General features: G+C 32.3%; 1 protein-coding gene across 3 annotated transcripts in view; it reads left to right on the forward strand.

Annotated features, from left to right (window-relative positions):
* LOC127726629 (intersectin-1-like) overlaps positions 1–18,554 on the forward strand; it is a 93,860-nt gene that overhangs the window by 26,170 nt on the left and 49,136 nt on the right. For all 3 annotated transcript variants that reach the window (XM_052234050.1, XM_052234049.1, XM_052234051.1), the window contains 12 exons: positions 2,961–3,048; positions 5,676–5,815; positions 6,577–6,686; positions 7,351–7,382; positions 8,016–8,246; positions 9,682–9,785; positions 10,222–10,349; positions 10,876–10,957; positions 11,463–11,609; positions 12,080–12,147; positions 13,197–13,402; positions 14,206–14,378. In XM_052234050.1, the coding sequence (XP_052090010.1) occupies positions 2,961–3,048; positions 5,676–5,815; positions 6,577–6,686; positions 7,351–7,382; positions 8,016–8,246; positions 9,682–9,785; positions 10,222–10,349; positions 10,876–10,957; positions 11,463–11,609; positions 12,080–12,147; positions 13,197–13,402; positions 14,206–14,378 (1,509 nt within the window). The remainder of the gene's footprint in view (positions 1–2,960; positions 3,049–5,675; positions 5,816–6,576; positions 6,687–7,350; positions 7,383–8,015; positions 8,247–9,681; positions 9,786–10,221; positions 10,350–10,875; positions 10,958–11,462; positions 11,610–12,079; positions 12,148–13,196; positions 13,403–14,205; positions 14,379–18,554) is intronic.

Here is an 18,554-nt window from a genome sequence, read left to right on the forward strand (position 1 = left end):
AGAAGTAAAATCAAGCTTTAAATGGGTACAATTTAGAGGGGGCGGGGGGAATTTAGCTGTTTTATGTTTTCTATACCTGACAAAAATCATCGGAAAACAGTAAACTTTCCCTCCAAACTCTCTCCAATTATATATTTAATTTTACTTCTTTTGGTTGCTCTTACTTGACCAAGTACCAGGATGTCCTACCACAGAGTAGGTTACCTGTCGAAAAAATTATATAATCCGGAGCCAAAAGTCAGTTATATGAAAATAGTCTATTACATTCATTCAGGAGATGCTTACAGTCTTTTATTGAAGTTCTAAATATTTCTGACTTGATCAGTTGTTTGGTAAAAATTAGAAGATCATATGAATTACAATTGGAAAAGTCCAGTGAATAAAACTGTTTGATTCAGAGACAAATTTTTAGTCATAATTTTAAGAACTTCCAGTTCACTGTTTTTAAAGTTCTGCTTCTTTATGAATAAATCTTTTATTAAATATGAAATGTATTTGTATCATGACACAACTTTTTATACGACCGCAAACAAATTTTTGTGGTCGTATATTGGTATGACGTTGGCGTCGTCGTCGTCCGTCGTCGTCGTCGTCGTCGTCGTCCGGCGTTGTCCGAAGACACATTGGTTTTCGCACTCTAACTTTAGTTTAAGTGAATGGATCTTTATGAAATTTTACCACAAGGTTCAATACCACAAAAGGAAGGTTGGGATTGATTTTGGGGGTTATGGTAATAACAGTAAAGGAATTAGGGGCCAAAAAGGGGCCAAAAATAAGCATTTTTGTAACTTCCAGACATAACTTGTGTGTTAGTGTATGGATCTCTCTGACATTGTACCACAAGGTTCCATATCACTAAAGGAATGCTGGGATTGATTTTGGGGGTAATTGCCTCCAAATTTTAGGAATTAGGGGCCAAAAAAGGGGCAAAAAACAAGCATTTTTCTAGTTTCATGACAATAACTTGTGTGTAAGTGTATGGATCTTTCTGAAATTGTACTACAAGGTTCCATATCACAAAGGGAAAGCTGGGTTTGAGTTTGGGGGTAATTGCCCTAAACGTTTAGGAATTTGGGGCCAAAAAGGGGCCAAAAAACACATTTTTTTCTAGTTTCCAGACAATAACTTGTGTTCAAGTGTATGGATCTCTCTGAAATTGTACTGCAAGGTACCATACCACAAAGGGAAGGCTGGGATTGAGTTTGGGGGTGATGAATCATAATGGGGGTTCAAAAAATTTTGGGGGGGGATTTATTTTTTTTCCCTTTTTTTTCTTTTTTTCCTTTTTTGTTTCTTTTAAAATTTTCCATTTTAAGTTGGTTATTTCTGATTTATATTTAAAATCAAATAATAATGATATGGTAGGAGATACACACCAAACAGGATGTGTAAATTATTATATAATAAGTATTGTGCAATAGCAAGAAATTTTCAATTGCACAGTATTGCACAATAGCAAGAAATCTTCAATTGCACAGTATTGCGCAATAGCAAGAAATCTTCAATTGCACAGTATTGCGCAATAGCAAGAAATATCCAATAGCACAATATTGCGCAATAGCAAGAAATTGTCAATTGTACAGTATTGCGCAATAGCAAGAAATATTTAATAGCACAGGATTGTGCAAAAGAAGATACTTCCTATAAATTGCTTATTTCTTGACCAATTTCAATGGGGTTTTATTCTTGATTTCATGGGGTTCTTTAATATGCTGAATCTAACCGTGTATTAAGTTTTTGGATTTTGGGCCCCGTTTTTAAATTGGTCCACATTGAGGTCCAAAGGGTCCAAAATTAAACTTTGTTTGATTTCATCAAAAATTGAATTATTGGGGTTCTTTGATATGCCGAATCTAACTGTGTATTTAGATTCTTAAATTTTGGTTCCGTTTTCAAATTGGTCTACATTAAGGTCCAAAGGGTCCAAAATTAAACTTAGTTTGATTTTAACAAAAATTGAATTCTTAGGGTTCTTTGATATGCTGAATCTAAACATGTATTTAGATTTTTGATTATGGGCCCAGTTTTCAAGTTGGTCCAAATCGGGGTCCAAAATTAAACTTTGTTTGATTTCAACAAAAATTGAATATATGGGGTTCTTTGATATGCTGAATCTAACCATGTATTTAGATTTTTGATTTTTGGGCCCCGTTATCAACTTTGTCCACATTGAGGTCAAAAGGGTCCAAAATTAAACTTTGTTTGATTTCATCAAAAATTGAATTATTGGGGTTCTTTGATATGCCGAATCTAACTGTGTATTTAGATTCTTAATTTTTGGTTTAGTTTTCAAATTGGTCTACATTAAGGTCCAAAGGGTCCAAAATTAAACTTAGTTTGATTTTAACAAAAATTGAATTCTTAGGGTTCTTTGATATGCTGAATCTAACCATGTATTTAGATTTTTGATTTTTGGGCCCCGTTATTAACTTTGTCCACATTGAGGTCAAAAGGGTCCAAAATTAAACTTTGTTTGATTTCATCAAAAATTGAATTCTTGGGGTTCTTTGATATGCTGAATCTAACCATGTATTTAGATTTTGGATATTGGACCATAATAGGTGAATGTCCAATTTAAAATTTTTAAGTTCTTAGACCACATTCAATCTGTGTTAGAAACCTATGCTGTGTCAAATATTTAATCACAATCCAAATCCAAAGCTGTATCAAGCTTGAATGTTGTGTCCATACTTCCCCCAACTGTTCAGGGTTCGACCTCTGCGGTCGTATCAAGCTGCGCCCTGCGGAGCATTTTATTATAACTTATGGTAAATTTTTCCACACAACTGGCCCATACACATGTTACAAATTGTTTTGGTAGTTTGTAAAATAATGAAGTCTTAATTTAAGCCTTCAGATTATGTTTTAGTTCTTCTATAGTCTTGATCTTGAATACAAGTCTTTTTTCTTACATCTATCATTTATGCTAGTCACAAGAAAAAGTATTGTTATATTTTTAGACCTTAGACCAGAAATTTGCAAAATTAAAACAAGACCAAGAATTCCTAAATGTGAAAGTTCAAACAACGGTCCAAAGCAATCCTATGGGTAAGTTTTACAATAGATTTACTTGAAACTGTAAAAAGAACAATGAAGTTAAGTTTGTTAACTAGAACAATTTATTCTTAATTTTTTTTACCTTGATAAATCTTTTAACAAATTAGCCAAGTATGCCATCATTCATGTGTAAACTGAACAATTACAGCTCTTTTCATAATGCTAGCAAGACAAAGGTTTGTTTGGTTTGCTTGCTTTGTTTGTATCAATGTTTGCTCAAGCATTGTAATTAAGATTGGCATCTGAAAACAACATAAAAAGGCGGATTTAAACTTGTATACATTATATTTAAATTTGATTGGACATTATCAAATAATCAAATTTACCTATACACAGGTTTAACTCTGCCTACTTATATTGTTTGTAGATGTCAATCTTAATTACAATGCTTGGACAAACATTTATACAAACAAAGCAAGCAAGTCAAACAAAACTTTGTCTTGCTAGCATTATGAAAAGAGCTGTAAGAAAATTTGTTTTTGCTAGATGAACCAATAGTACTGTTGTTGACTATTCATTGAATGAGTCTTTACTAGCCAATAAAATCATGTAACAGCTGACAAAAGGATGACTGAAAAAAAAAAATTTTGACCATTTTTTCCCTATATTTACAAATGTACAATTGTTAATAAAGAATTTATTCTTCAACTCTTAAACTAGAAATTTTGTCTTAAATGCAGAAATTGCACATTTATAATCCATAAAATAGGAAGACTTATGTTGAACACTGGATTTGTGTTTCTTATCCTTAGTTGAAAAATGAGTAGACACATTTTTTGATAGATTTGACTTTGTAATGAAAATAATTAAGGCCCCGCCTAGCTATAGTGGCGGGTCGCCCTATAGTGATCAGTCTCTCCGTCCTTCCGTCTGTAACAAATTGTGTCCGCTCTATATCTAGAGAACAGTTATAATTTCAAAGTTTATACTTGACATGTATATTAACCAACACCAGAGGGTGTGTCATAATGTATGTACAACTTCCTAGGCCAAATATAACACTTTAAATAAAAAACAGAATAAAATCACTCTAAGCACATAACAAGACTATGTAATAACTTAAAAAAGTGCTTCATATGCAAATTTTTTACCAGACGAAAACTGATGCTGATTATTGTCATTGTAGTCCTTAAAATTTGCTGCAGAATTCATCTTTATGTCTTTTTCCATCAATCCAAACTGTCTTAGTTCTGTTCTCTTGTGAGTAATTATATGTGGAGATATTACTTCACCAGGACATATTGTGTTATCACTCTGAAAGATAAAATAAACCAAGATAGGAAGATTGGTAACACAACAAATTTAAAACAATCAAATAATTCAATCTGATGTATTTTTGTCGAGCCTAGGACTACTGACGTATAGATTTCCACATGATAAAAATATATACTGTACTTTAAAAATGGACTGTTTTATAGGTAAACACAAGAACTATTTAATCTAGTGAACACAGATACAGTACAAAGTTCCAACAATTTTAATGGCATAATTCTGGCTTGACAAGTAATGCGAAATAACCTGTGTCTATATCAAGAAGTTTTTTTTTTCTTTTATATTATATTTCTAAAATTAAGGGTAGAGTGCATCTAGTGTACTGTTTAATAGCACATGTAACCTGCTCTAAGAGATTCAACCACTAACATCTTTAATAGTCAAATAGTAACCTGTTATTTACAAGGGGGCCACAGAGATGGCTCCCATCTCAATGATGTCTTGTTAAGTTTATATTATTCAAGGGAAATTACTCTGGTGCTTGGTATTAAGTATAATGTCTTGCAACTTTTTAAGGGAATCAAAATCCAAAAATTTGTTCTGGTGAATGAAAGAAAGAAATTGCAGCAGTTTGGATGATGTGGGTCTGTCTTGAGAAACGAACAATTTCTTTGAATAACCTTATATACTCAGTCAGGGGCATTACTTAAACAGGTTACTTTTAAAATTACCTATACAAGTAATGTTGAAAACGAGGCTATTTTAAAAATTACTTATATAAGTAACTTTTGTAAAAAATATTTTTATAGGTATTCATTTATACAGATTTTACTAGCTTAAACAAATTTTCACAGACATCTGGTTATTTTTCCCATAAAATATAGAAATTAATCCTCCTGAAACACTAATTACTTTTCTGACGCACTTACATTTCATATCAAAGATTGGTCTCTTGGGACTATTAAAATATCATTTCCCTTGAACATTTTGCAGGTAGCTAATTAAATGGAAACTTGTGATTTAATTAAGACTAAGTTATTTATAATTTGCAGCCCAAAACAATAATACATGTTCCTTGAATAATTGAAATTACTAATTCTTATGTAAGATGTATAAAATAACTTATACAAGTAATATTTTTGTCATTATTTTTAAAGTAACCCATAATCTCTATGATCCTCTCAAATTTGATAAATTCTTTATTTCATGTAATAAAATGATGTAAAAATTCATAAAAACTACATTTAGTCCATGCTTCTTTTGAAATTTAATGTAACTCCATTGAGTAATTTAATAACTCTTAAAAACAAAAAATTACCTGTATAAGTAACTAAAAAAAATAACTTGTTTAAGTAACACCCCTGACTGGCACTCATTGGATGCCTTATTATCTTGTCATATTTCAGCTGAAACATACAGAACTGTATTACACAGTGTAGAACAGAAGAAAACAACAATACAGAAACTGAAGAAAGAATTAGAAACATTAGAGAGAGATACTGAGGCTAGACTGCTGGAAATAGATAATACAAATTCTGAATTAAAGGTACATTAAGAAACTTATATTTAGAAACGAATTTTAAATCAAGTCATTGGTTTGGAGAGTATGTATACACACTTCTAAGTTAAAATTTGTGTTTAAAAATCAGAAAAATTCTTGACTTTGTAGGGCCACCTTTTGATCACATTTGATACACAATTGTTTCAACTGGCAGTCAAATTTTTACATCTCCTCCTAGTTCCCCTTTTTTTAGGCTTTGTCAACTAATATTTTGTTATCATGTATTTATATTACATATAAATTTAATATATGTGTCACTAGATGTTAAAACAATTGGCAATCAATCCTGAAGTCAATTCCATTTCTGACTAAATAAATTTTGATTACGTTATCACCATTAAACACAGAAATGTAATAATAGTTCAGTTCTTCTGTTATTAAACGGTTTATTTTTCAGTTTGGGAGTAACAAGATTTAAACATCTGAAGACCAATTTACTAGATAATATTTGTTGTCTTAAATTTACATTTAATATTTCTAATATTTCTAATATTTCTAGTTTACATTGTTCCATCAATAAAATGTTTAATTCTAATTAAGTTAAAAATCTAAAAGTTTATTATTATGTTTAAGTCAATATAAAATAAAGTTCTAGCCTAAAACTAGTGCAATCATACGAAATCAAGCTAAGAATCCGAATATATTTTGGTGCTTGTTAAATGAAAATCTTATTTTTAGTGTTTTAAAAAAAAAATATCTACAGTTGAAAATTTTAAATGTTTTAATTAAAATGTTTATTACTTAAGGTTCTGAAGATCAAGCTGGAAGATATACAGAAAGAGCTATCTAAAGCTGATAGACAGAGACAAGATATGAGTAATAAAATATTTGCTGAGACACAGATTCAGAAAAAGAGGTAAGAAACAAGACACGAGAAATTAAATGAACACACAGGAACCGAGGGATAATAAAAAACATAAAAATAAAAGTTAAAATGGTAAAATCAAAAGGCTAGAGACAGAAAAAATATGATATAAAACATAGCTACAAAGTCAAATAAAAGAGTTCCACTTAAACTGGTGCTAGATGCTGTTTTGAATTTGCAGTAAGATTTTGTCAAGCAGGGATTATGTAGGGCTGTTCCTGAATTAATTGTGTGCGGGGCATAGGAGGCACTTCTATTAAAATTTGATGGGTTGTGGTTATTTTATGAAGATAGCCTGAACAGTTATAAGAAATTATCAATTTAAAATGTTATGCCTGGTGGGTTGAAATAAAAAGTTTCTCCCATCGCCCAATACATTTATTTCTGGAACAGCCCTGGCATTATTTATATTCCATATGCTTTCTTTTCTTTCACAAAGAACAGTTTTAAAAAATGGCAAAGGTTAAGAGGATTAAATGCATCATTTCTTTATTCATTGTAACATTACATTTAGAACAAGAGCCATATGAAATGGATGTCCTTTCCCTACTCTTCTACGATCGAAAAAAGACTAAGCGTAAGTAAGTTACCTTTAGCATGTTCAGATTTTCTAGTTTACTCATGATAATAGAGATATTTTATTTTTTGTTATTAGGGAAGAAGAAGAACAACAGAAAAGGAAGGAAGGTATTAATAATGTTCACGAACAAGATATGTGGTCTGCTAATAAATTCATAAACATAGTTCAGATTGTTCACTTTAAAAATAGGAATAAAATTATAACACCAAAATATTAGGAATATCCTGAGGTCACAGTTTGAACCTTAGTGATGAACTGTTGTCTATACTTAATATTAAGATTTAAAAAATCATTAGTTGGAATTGTTTGGGAAATAGTTCTTTATGAAGTCTGTGTAATATCTTCAAAAGCAGAACTTCACGATTAGCTGAAAACGATTAGCTGGATATTTTATTCATATGCAAAAATCTGAAAAATAAAAGTCCTAAAAAAAAGAAAAAAGACAGGTACAACAACCATTACAAAATATCCATGGCAGATGTTTTGTTAAAAGGCTTTTCCAATATTTCGTTACAATAAGATATTGTTAACTAATGTCAATTAAAAAGAAAATGTTTAGGGGAAATGATTGGAACTTGGAAGGTACTTAATACAATAAAACTTTATAGGTGTTGAGCTGTAGAACAATTTAAATGTTTTTAAAGTTTGTATTGGGTTTTAAAAATGGTACCTTCCAGCCCTTCCCCTCCCCTACATTTTTTTCAGGAATAATCTATTACCATATTTTATTTATTATTTAGAAGCAACAAGAATTGCCAAATTGGCCCAGGCTGCCTCCAAGCCAGAAAAGCCTGCCCAACCTGCTGGCACCAACCAGTCACCAATAAATAGTGCTTGGACAGCTGATTTCTGCAATAACCAAACCACTGCCCAGTCAGGAGATAAATGGTCAGCAGCATTTAGTGAAGCCAGTATATCTAGTGCTGGGTCAAACGATTTATGGGGGAATGCCTTCTCTAGTCAAAAACCAGGTAATTGCTCTTATCTTAGGTCACATGATAAAAAGGGAGATTTTCTCACGAGTCAACATTATGGAAATGAGAAAAAGAACCAAAGAAAAAGGCAGAAAGTTCAGTATGTTAACAGTCCATTTTATCATTTTGTGACCAACCCAGAACAGAAGATTGAGCTAAATTTTTTAATGCAAAAGTCCCATATGGTTGTATTCTATAACACAATTCTGAATACCTGTATATACTGAAAATAAATTACCAGTCTTGAAGGGGTTTCATATAGACAGGTTTTACTGTATGAAATAAAAAACCAACCCTGCTGCCGACCATATTTGTTTTTATAGATGTTACCTTGATCACACATACTGTTGTTGCCCTACAAGAAATCTGGTGACAGGCAGTTTAGAAAAAGGTAGAAAATGGAGATGTAATTTCTTTAGAGTTTTTATACGACCGCAAACATTTTTTTTGGTTTGTATAATGCTATGATGTCGTCATCGTCGTCGTCCGAAGACACATTTAGTTTCCGTATAATAACTTTAGTTTAAGTGAATGGATCTCTATGAAATTTTACAAGAAGGTTCAATACCACAAAGGGAAGGTATTTTTGTAGTTTCTGGACAATAACTTGTGTGTAAGTGTATGGATCTCTCTGACATTGTACCACTAGGTTCCATACTACAAAAGGAAGGCTGGGATTGAGTTTAGGGGCAATTGCTCCAAGGGGGGGTGGGTTTCCAATTTTTTTAAGGGGTTCATTTTTTTTTTTTCAAAATTTTTCAAATTTCAAATTTTTGAAAAGTTTCAACAAGAAATCTTCATTTGCACAGTATTGCGCAATAGTTTTTTAAGATCTTTGACCACATTTATTTTGTGTCAGAAACCTATATTATGTCAAAATTTGATCACAATCCAAATTCAGACAGTATCGAGCTTGAATATTGTGTTCAAAAATGCCCCCAACTGATCAGGTTTCGACGTCTGCAGTCGTATCAGGCTGAGCTCATCGCAGCATATTATTTTTTTATATAAATGGTTATGTAGAATATGTCTTTGAAATTAGAATTGCTCCTTTTCCTTTGGATAAAAAACAATCAAAGATACAAGACTTCTTATGAAGGTTTCAGACTGGGGTTTTGCCTACATACATGTAAGAGTCATCAGTACCACTCTAATTGAAACAGTTGGATAACCATATCAATGATGAAGTTTAAGAGTATTAAAAACCAAAAAAAGTACAAACAGATGTACCAAATATGGCAAAGGCAATCTATGCCTGTGGTAGTAAAACCTCGGTGTTTCAAATAATTCAAAAAATTTTCCAAGCAGGAAATTTACAGAAAATGATTACAAAAAGTTTGCTAAATCTGGTAAGGGACATCTATGACTGAAGATATAAAAACCTAAGCGTTTAGTATAATTGAAGTCAGACTTTTTCAATCATTACTTGTAGACACTGCCAAGGATACTCAGCCAAGGAAAAAGGCCAAAGCCCTGTACCAGTTTGATGCCAGGAATCACGATGAACTCACCCTTATTCCTGGTGATATTATCTTGGTATGATTTTTTATGTTTTTTTCCTACATATTATTTTAACTTTAACAATTATGAAATAAATATTTCTTTGGTTTATCGGAACCTCTTTCAACACAGGCCTCACAGATAACTTGTTTTCAACATTAACATCAATTGTAAGTAACTATTCAATTAAAATGTGTGTGGGAGGTGAGAAAGAGTAGGTTTTTTTATGACATGGTTTATTAGTCATTGGCCTTTTTTATGTCCAATTGTTTATTGCAAAATTACAAAAAGACTATATGTTGGTTGTGGGGGAATTTTTAAATTGCTTCCTACACTAACACATCCATTATAATTGGAAAGCACTCAACATATCGGTACAAAAACTAAGGATCAAAGAAAACTGTTACCCTAGGAATTACAATACAATCAGAGTATTTCTTCCTATTTAATACCATGTTCATTTTGATTCCAGTTATTAGCAGACCAGACAGGAGCTGAACCAGGCTGGTTGGGTGGAGAGAAAGATGGAAAAACAGGATGGTTTCCTGAGGCTTACATTGAACACATGGATTCTAGTCAACCAGTCACAGATTCATTTAGGTGAGCATAAGAAAAAGATTGATGATTTACTAAGCTTATTTAGAAATCTTTTAGTCAGTCAGTCAGTCGTAGATTTGTTTTGGTAATCACTAGCAAAAAGGTTGGTGATTCACAGAGCTTATTGAGAAAACTTCTAGTCAGCTAGTCAAAGATCAATTTACTATTTATTCACCTACAGAAAGGGTTGGTTATTAGTTGAGCTAATTTAGAAATCAAGTCAGAGATTCATTTACTAGTTAATCAATTAGAAAAAGGTTCATGATTTATTTAGAAATCTTCTAATCAACACATAGTCATATATTCATTTACGAAAATAGACTGTTTCCTAAAGTAAGGAGAAAAAGTAAACCTATTAGGTAGTGGCAAATTTATTAATAAGGTAATAAGAAAAAGTAATGGCAGATTTCCTGATTCTTTATTATGTTTCAAGAAATATAGCCTCTATATATATATATATATTCTAAAGAATGAAATTTAGAATTTTTATACCAAATTCAAATATTTAAAGAATTCAAAATATTTTTAGTGGTGCTGCAAATACTGAGGAAGAATATTCAACACCCCAGTCTGTACGAGAAGTTAGAATTACCTCCCCTACACCTGGACAGGTAAGTCATAAGTTCATTAGCTGAAATGATATAAAGAGGATAAAGCCTTTGATTTTTTGTCTGTTTTTTATGCTTTGCCTATGATAGTAAAGGGGCATAATGTTTTCTGGTCTCTGTTTCTGTCTGTCCGTTAGTCTGTCCTTCTGACCAATGGAAATCTTTTGTAAATTGTTGATCTTCTACTCGATACTGAGAATACCTTTCAATAGCTACATAACTAACTTATAAATCCTCGAAATAAAAAAAAAAAAAAATCCTTCTAGGATGTAAAAAGTAAAATAGCAAAAATACTGAACTCCAAGGAAAATTCAAAATGGAAAGTCCTTTATCAAAAGGCAAAATCAAAAGCTCAAACACATCAAACGAATGGAAATCAACTGTCATATTCCTGACTTGGTACAGGCATTTGTAAATGTCTGCAAGGTCAGAAACACATTGCTTAAATCAAACACGACCTTAACTTCAATGCAGAAAAAAATGATGAGTTGTTATACATGTATTTAAGGGAGAGAAAGCACCTGATGGATTACAGGCCCAAGCTCTGTATCCATGGAAAGCTAAAAAAGACAATCATTTGACCTTCAACAAAGGTGATGTCATTGTGATAAAAGAACAACAGGATATGTGGTGGTCTGGTGAACTTCATGGACAGGTAATTTATTACAAAAGTATTTTGTAATAAGTTGATAATTTGAAAATTAGAGCATTTTTCTTTGAGAAATTTTTTACGAATTTGAAGTGTTTATTGCTTGGAGTATTGTAAAGTGCTTATTTGCATGACATACATGAATTGTAATTTTCAATGCAAGAGCAATCAACAAACAATATACAGAAATGCTAAAAATATAAATTGATTTTAAAGCAAATTTGGTTTTTTTTTTTTTGATACAGTCATACATACATACATGGAGAGTTGTCTCATTGGCACTCATACCACATCTTCCTATATCTATATACATATTTATAGTTAGTTTGTGTTCTAAAAATCTTCACAAATATTTATTAAAATTCAGAATAATTATTATGATTATGTCATCTTCACCAATTATTATACTACTGTGGATTCATTAATTTTCATGGGTACCAATTTTCATGGACTGATAATAATGTATCTGATTTCAGATTGGTTGGTTCCCAAAGTCTTATGTTAAATTGATTGGAGGAATAGCTACAAATACATCACAGTCAAAGTAAGTTTTACTAAAACATCACAGTCAAAGAAAGTTTAACTAATACATCACAGTCAAAGAAAGTTTAACTAATACATCACAGTCAAAGTAAGTTTCACTTATACATCACAGTCAAAGTAAGTTTCACTTATACATCACAGTCAAAGTAAGTTTCACTTATACATCACAGTCAAAGTAAGTTTCACTTAAACATCACTGTCAAAGTAAGTTTCACTTATACATCACAGTCAAAGTAAGTTTCACTTATACATCACAGTCAAAGTAAGTTTCACTTAAACATCACAGTCAAAGTAAGTTTCACTTATACATCACAGTCAAAGTAAGTTTCACTTATACACCACAGTCAAAGTAAGTTTAACTAATACATCACAGTCAAAGTAAGTTTAACTAATACATCACAGTCAAAGTCAGTTTTACTAATACATCACAGTCAAAGTAAGTTTCACTTATACATCACAGTCAAAGTAAGTTTCACTTAAACATCACAGTCAAAGTAAGTTTCACTTATACATCACAGTCAAAGTAAGTTTCACTTATACACCACAGTCAAAGTAAGTTTAACTAATACATCACAGTCAAAGTAAGTTTAACTAATACATCACAGTCAAAGTCAGTTTTACTAATACATCACAGTCAAAGTTAGTTTTACTAATACATCATAATCAAAGTAAGTTTTACAAATACAGATTTTAAAGCTTGGAAAAGAAAATGATTTTAAAGGAAATTTTGAATCTATATACCAATTTGTTTTAATTTATTATCTATAGTAATATAAACATCTATGCCAATTTTACTTTCATAACATTCACATTATCAGAACAAATATCTGTGAAAAAAAAAGATAGGTAATAAGGACTTACCAAATGTGAAAAGGTTACATAGAAAATTGACTTTTATTTGTAGTTAGTACTGAATTTTTCATGAATAGTGACTGTCAGACATTATGTTAGTACTATTGATTAAACAGTCTGGACTTCACTTGATGATTTTAAAGTAATTTTTTTGGTTCTAAACTCGGTATTTGAAATTTGTTTTTTTATTGTTTTAAGCTCTAGATCTGAAACCCCTGTAGTCAGTGTAACTGATCAGTTCAGAGGAACACCACAACAAATGGTGGCAGCTGCCGAGGAGATAACAACTCAGTCTCCAATTAACACAGCAAGTCACCTCAACATAGACAGTGCTCACTCAACGCCCACTCATACTATAGATAGTGCTAGATCTACTCCATCTACCTTAGAACAACAGGAAGGAGGTAACATTATTTTTGTTAGAATGTACTGTAAATTCAGAAATTATTGCAAGGGTTTTTATTATTGCGAATGATGGGACTGAATGAGTATCGCAATAATTAGAACTCGCATTCTTATATCTGATACATATAACTGTATGCAGATTTTCCTGAAATCGCAATAATTAATCTCTCATTTAAGTCCATTCTACAAAATTCGCAATAATAAATGCACGCAATAATTTCTGAATTTACAGTATTAGAAAAATAGTGAAGTACATTAAATAGAATTTATTCATTGATTTCAATACATTGATCATAACTTAGTGCATTTGATTTAGATTTTTATACGTGATATACTAAGGGCTATTCCAAAATCAAATGTAAGGGTGGTTGGGGTAAGGAAGGTACTTTTTGTCCGCACCTTAAAATTTAAATAAGAAATTAAAAAATTGGTCATTGTGTGAAAACTCGTTTTGAACCTCCTACCCCCTTATAATTAATATTAGGTGCATTCCAACCGCCCATACAATTAATTCTGGTATAGTCCTAAAGATTTAAAAGAAAACTATGTGAATTGTTTAATAATTTGACTCTAAAACTGATATTGCAACTTGATCCTTTGTTATATGGTGTGTTCTTCAAGGCTGCATGCTGTAAAGTGGGACGAGTGGTTTATGTTCACTACTTTTAGGATTGACAGTTAATGGCAAAAATACTCTGTTGCATATCTAAAGAAGATTAGAACCAGGGGGGAGAAAAATTTGAAAAATAAAACCCATAGATAATAATTATTCCAAGTAATCAGAACTATTGTTTCTTTTCAGAATGTTATGTAGCAGTTTATAGCTATCAATCATCAGAACCAGGTGACCTGAACTTCAATCAAAATGATGTTGTTATGGTAACCAAGATGGATGGCGATTGGTGGACAGGATCAATGGGGGAGAGGACAGGAATTTTCCCACATAATTATGTCAAAAAGATGGATATTCCTCAGGTAGGATCAATGGGGGACAGGACAGGGATTTCCCCATATAATATGATGTCAAAAAAATGGATATTCTTCAGGTAGGTGATATTTTAAATGGACGACAGGGTCAGAAGGGGACATGACAGTGATTTTCCCATATAATTATGCAAAGAAATGGATATTCCCTTGGTAGGTAATTGATGAACTGCATCTTATTGTTTTTTCAATGCTGACTAATAGTTTGGTTCCTCCTTTAATGTTGTTTGTTTAACACTTATCTGAGGAAATGACCTTATCGGATGAATAAGATATATATTTGTCATTTGATCTGTTCAGAACAGTGTTAGATATGAAATAGATATATCAATGTTGGCAGAAATTGATTTTGTTATATTTTTAAAATTTTTTTTCAGTTGTTAAACTTTATTGTAATTTTTTTAGTTGAAATATCCAACAGCATTTGTCTGCTAAACTCCAAATATGAGGTAGAACCTAATTATTTTGTAGAATAGTTGTACATAAAAATAACATTTAAAGTTGTTGAACTTGGCCATTTTTTTTTTGGCACCCAGCATATAAATGAAAACAAGAATGGAATTTTGACAAAGTATATTCCTGGAATTTCTTTATATCAATGTATACATATATTGCAATTTCTAACACTACACAAAAGGAGAATGAATACATGCTATATCATCGTATAATTGTACCCCTGCTCTGAAGGAGAAGGGATATACTGTTTTACCTCTGTTTGTCTGTACGTCTGTCTGTCTGTCTGTCTGTCTGTCTGAATATATTTCTGTCCTTCCATTCCATGAAATTCTGTCACATTTTTCTAGGGAACTACAAATTAGACCTTCCTGAAATTTGTTATCAGTTTATGTCAATATGCTTTACTGTGTAATACATTGTCAGATATCATGGATCCTTATCTTCCTATGTACTCAATACTCATATATTCTAACACATAATTGTCATGTATGAAATTTTTCTTCACATTTTTCTAGGGACCTACAAGTAAGAGGTTCCTGAAATTTGCATGGTTATCAGGCTTAATGTGAACATACTTTATTGTGTGATGCGTTTTTTAGATTCATAGCTCAATAACTTCCTGTTTACCGATATCCTTAAAGTGGGGCAGGTGTATCATTAGTAAGATGTAGCTCAAAGTTTTACTTGTTTGTATAATATCTTGGGGAATAATATGTGTCTTATAGACACAGAATAGTTATATACAATTGCCCACAGAACAAAGACAAGCATCTTCTTATTTATTTTGGATAGAATTGAGTTTTTGACCCCGTATGTTTCCTCAGGTTTCCCCAGTGTGGAACTTTTAGTCATTTTTGTCAATGAATGCCATAAAGGGTACCTAAGTTTGTGTCATCTTTAACTCAAATAGTATTAAAGTTTCAGTTCAAGTTTTGGTCATTTATGAAATATATAGATATACAAATGATGTTTTCATCTATTGTTGGTCAAAAATAAATAAAACTCAATATCCTTTTATATCTATATTCAAATACCTACCAAAAAGAAAGACAAACCCTACTTATCTTACAAATATTGCTTTTAAAAAAAATTATATTTGGCCGCACAGATTGTTTTTTTTTTTCAATTCTTACATTTTACTGCATCAGTTTTATGAAAATCTAAAGATCCAATGAAAAGATCTACTTTCATGTAACAGCAAATTAATCCCAATTTGCTCAAAAATTTGAAAGTCACCCTGCTTAAATCCCCAAAACTGAAAGTCAGATTGATGTGAATTAATTATAAGGGCTTATGAGTTAGTAACATATGACCTAGGTTCAAAAAGAAAGGTCAAAACATTGAAAGAATGTTGTCTGTTTCACAGGAATCACTACCCAGTGTTCAAAGACTTCTGGCCAGTCGTATATCCGTTACAGAGTTATCTAAAGAAGGGATTTACTTTAACAAACCTAATGCTGGTCCCACTCAAACTCAAATAGACCAGATGTGTAGTCCTGAAAATGTTAGACCATTAGACCAAATATCTAGTCCAGGAAATGACACTTTCATAGAGGATCCTTTTTCTACTCCTCAGTTTAGTGTAGACTTATTTTCTTCAGATCCATTCAATAATGACATGTTTGGTAAACCAGATGGAACGCAAAACACATTGAGTGATTTTGGAAATGAGACCTTTGATGGATTTGGTGCAGCAGATATGCATAGTAAACTAGATGATAGTCAAGGTGGTTTTGCACAGAGCAAGTTATATTCTAATGTTGATCAAAGCTCTGTGATGAGTGCCAGCAGTTTAAGTTCGAAAACAGCTTCACAAACTGGTACCACTGCATCAGTTGTCAGTACCAGTGCATTTGAGACTGGTACTACTTCCTTGTCAACTGAAACTGCTAATGAATCAGTATCAGGAGTTTTAAATACCAACTCAACTGAGACACATTTAGAAGGTTTCTCCAGTGGATTCAATCTAGATCCCTTTGCGAGCTCCAGTGGATTATCAGGACAGGATGAACATATTGATTTCAGTACTTCATTTGCCAATTTTGATAATTCGTCAGGTCAGAATGAAAATGTTGATTTATTTGCAATCTTTGAACATGTTCCTTCAGCCTTAGAAAGTGTTGATTTCAATGTTTCAGGATCAACAATTGCACATGAAAGTGTTGATTCTGATGTAGTGTCATCAGTTAGTCAGACACCACCTACAACACTGCAAGCTGAGAATATCAAAACAAAACAAAAGAAGTCTATTTTTAAATTCTTCCAAAGGTCAGGTGAGAAAAAAACAAAAAAGAAACGTAAAGAAAGTGAATCATCTCTTAATTCTGATATATTGGAGAGTCCCGACAGTCCAACTGCTTCTTTAGGAGAGTCAAAGATTCCTTCAAATGAAACCTTGCTTGCAGTAGAGCTAAGCCCCACTGGCAACAGCTTTTCTCCTCCTATTCAGCCAATGTCTGGATTGGGACTTGGTGGTCCAAATGATGACACTACCACTTTGAGTGACCAAACCCAAGGAGAAAATATCAGTGTCAAGCCATTCTTTCCAACCATTCCTAGCTCCGAAGGAAGTACAGGGACCGCAACTAGGGGAGATAGTCAAATCACTGGTGATGTTTTTGGGCAATTTGATGCTAATTTTGAAATTGGAAGTATTACAGAAAGTGAAGTGAATAATAATAAAGCATACCGGAATACTACAACTTGGCCAGTGGTTGCTACAAAAGATACAGGGATGGACAGTGCACAATTAAGTTTTGACAAAGGACAAGAAAATGCTAACATAGTACTTGATTGTGACGACAATGAGAAAATAGTATCATCATCAACTTCCCTGATAGATAATATAAACACTGCATCAGTTGCACAGAGTACAGACATGTTTGATACTTTTGATCCTGGATTATACGAAGAAGTTATACCTAAAACTCCACCAAAAGACACACTTGGAGATATGTATGAAGATATTTCTGATATTATTGCAGCAAGGAAAGAATTAGACAACAAAAATAAAAAAGAAGTTGTGTCAGTTGATCAGACAAAGGATGTTGCCCCTCCCAGACCCCCAGCTCCTTCAAAGAAAAAGGTCAGATTTCAAGTTGAGGCACCAAAACTTGACATTTCTGAAATTGAAAAATCAGCTAGTGATGAAAAGGCTCCTCCCCTTCCTCCACAGAGACCTAAAAAAAGGCAAAGAAAAATTAGTCAGGAAATGCTAACAAAGGGAGATAATTCACCTGTCAATGTGCAAGAGTTACCTCCTTTCTCAAGTAGTGAAGTTACAGATGATGTACCACCTGCTTTGCCAGATCGCAGTGAAAAACCAACAAAAAGTGATAAAGACAAAAAGGGGGGTGATAAAAAGACTAAAAAGGCAGACGATAAAAAAGAGAAAAAACCAAATACTATTCCAGACTCTGAGGATAATTCTTTACCCGTACCCCAAAGAAGGACAAAGAAAAAACTGAAAGAAAGAGCAAAATCTGTAGAAAACTTATCATATGGAGAGGACACGAAAACAAAAGGGGTGAAGAAGTCATTTTGGCCATTTAGAAAAAAGAGTGACCCATTAGGAGGTGGAGATTTTTCTAAATCAATGGAAAATATTGGTGATTCTGTATTCTATGAGGAACCAGTTTCTAGTAAGTCAAAAGAGCAAGAAGAATTAGGAGATTTTTATGAACCAGTAGGGACTCAAAACAGTTCTACTGC

This window comes from Mytilus californianus, unplaced genomic scaffold, assembly GCF_021869535.1.
Source record: "Mytilus californianus isolate M0D057914Y unplaced genomic scaffold, xbMytCali1.0.p SCAF_18, whole genome shotgun sequence".
Taxonomy (NCBI): Eukaryota; Metazoa; Mollusca; class Bivalvia; order Mytilida; family Mytilidae; genus Mytilus; species Mytilus californianus.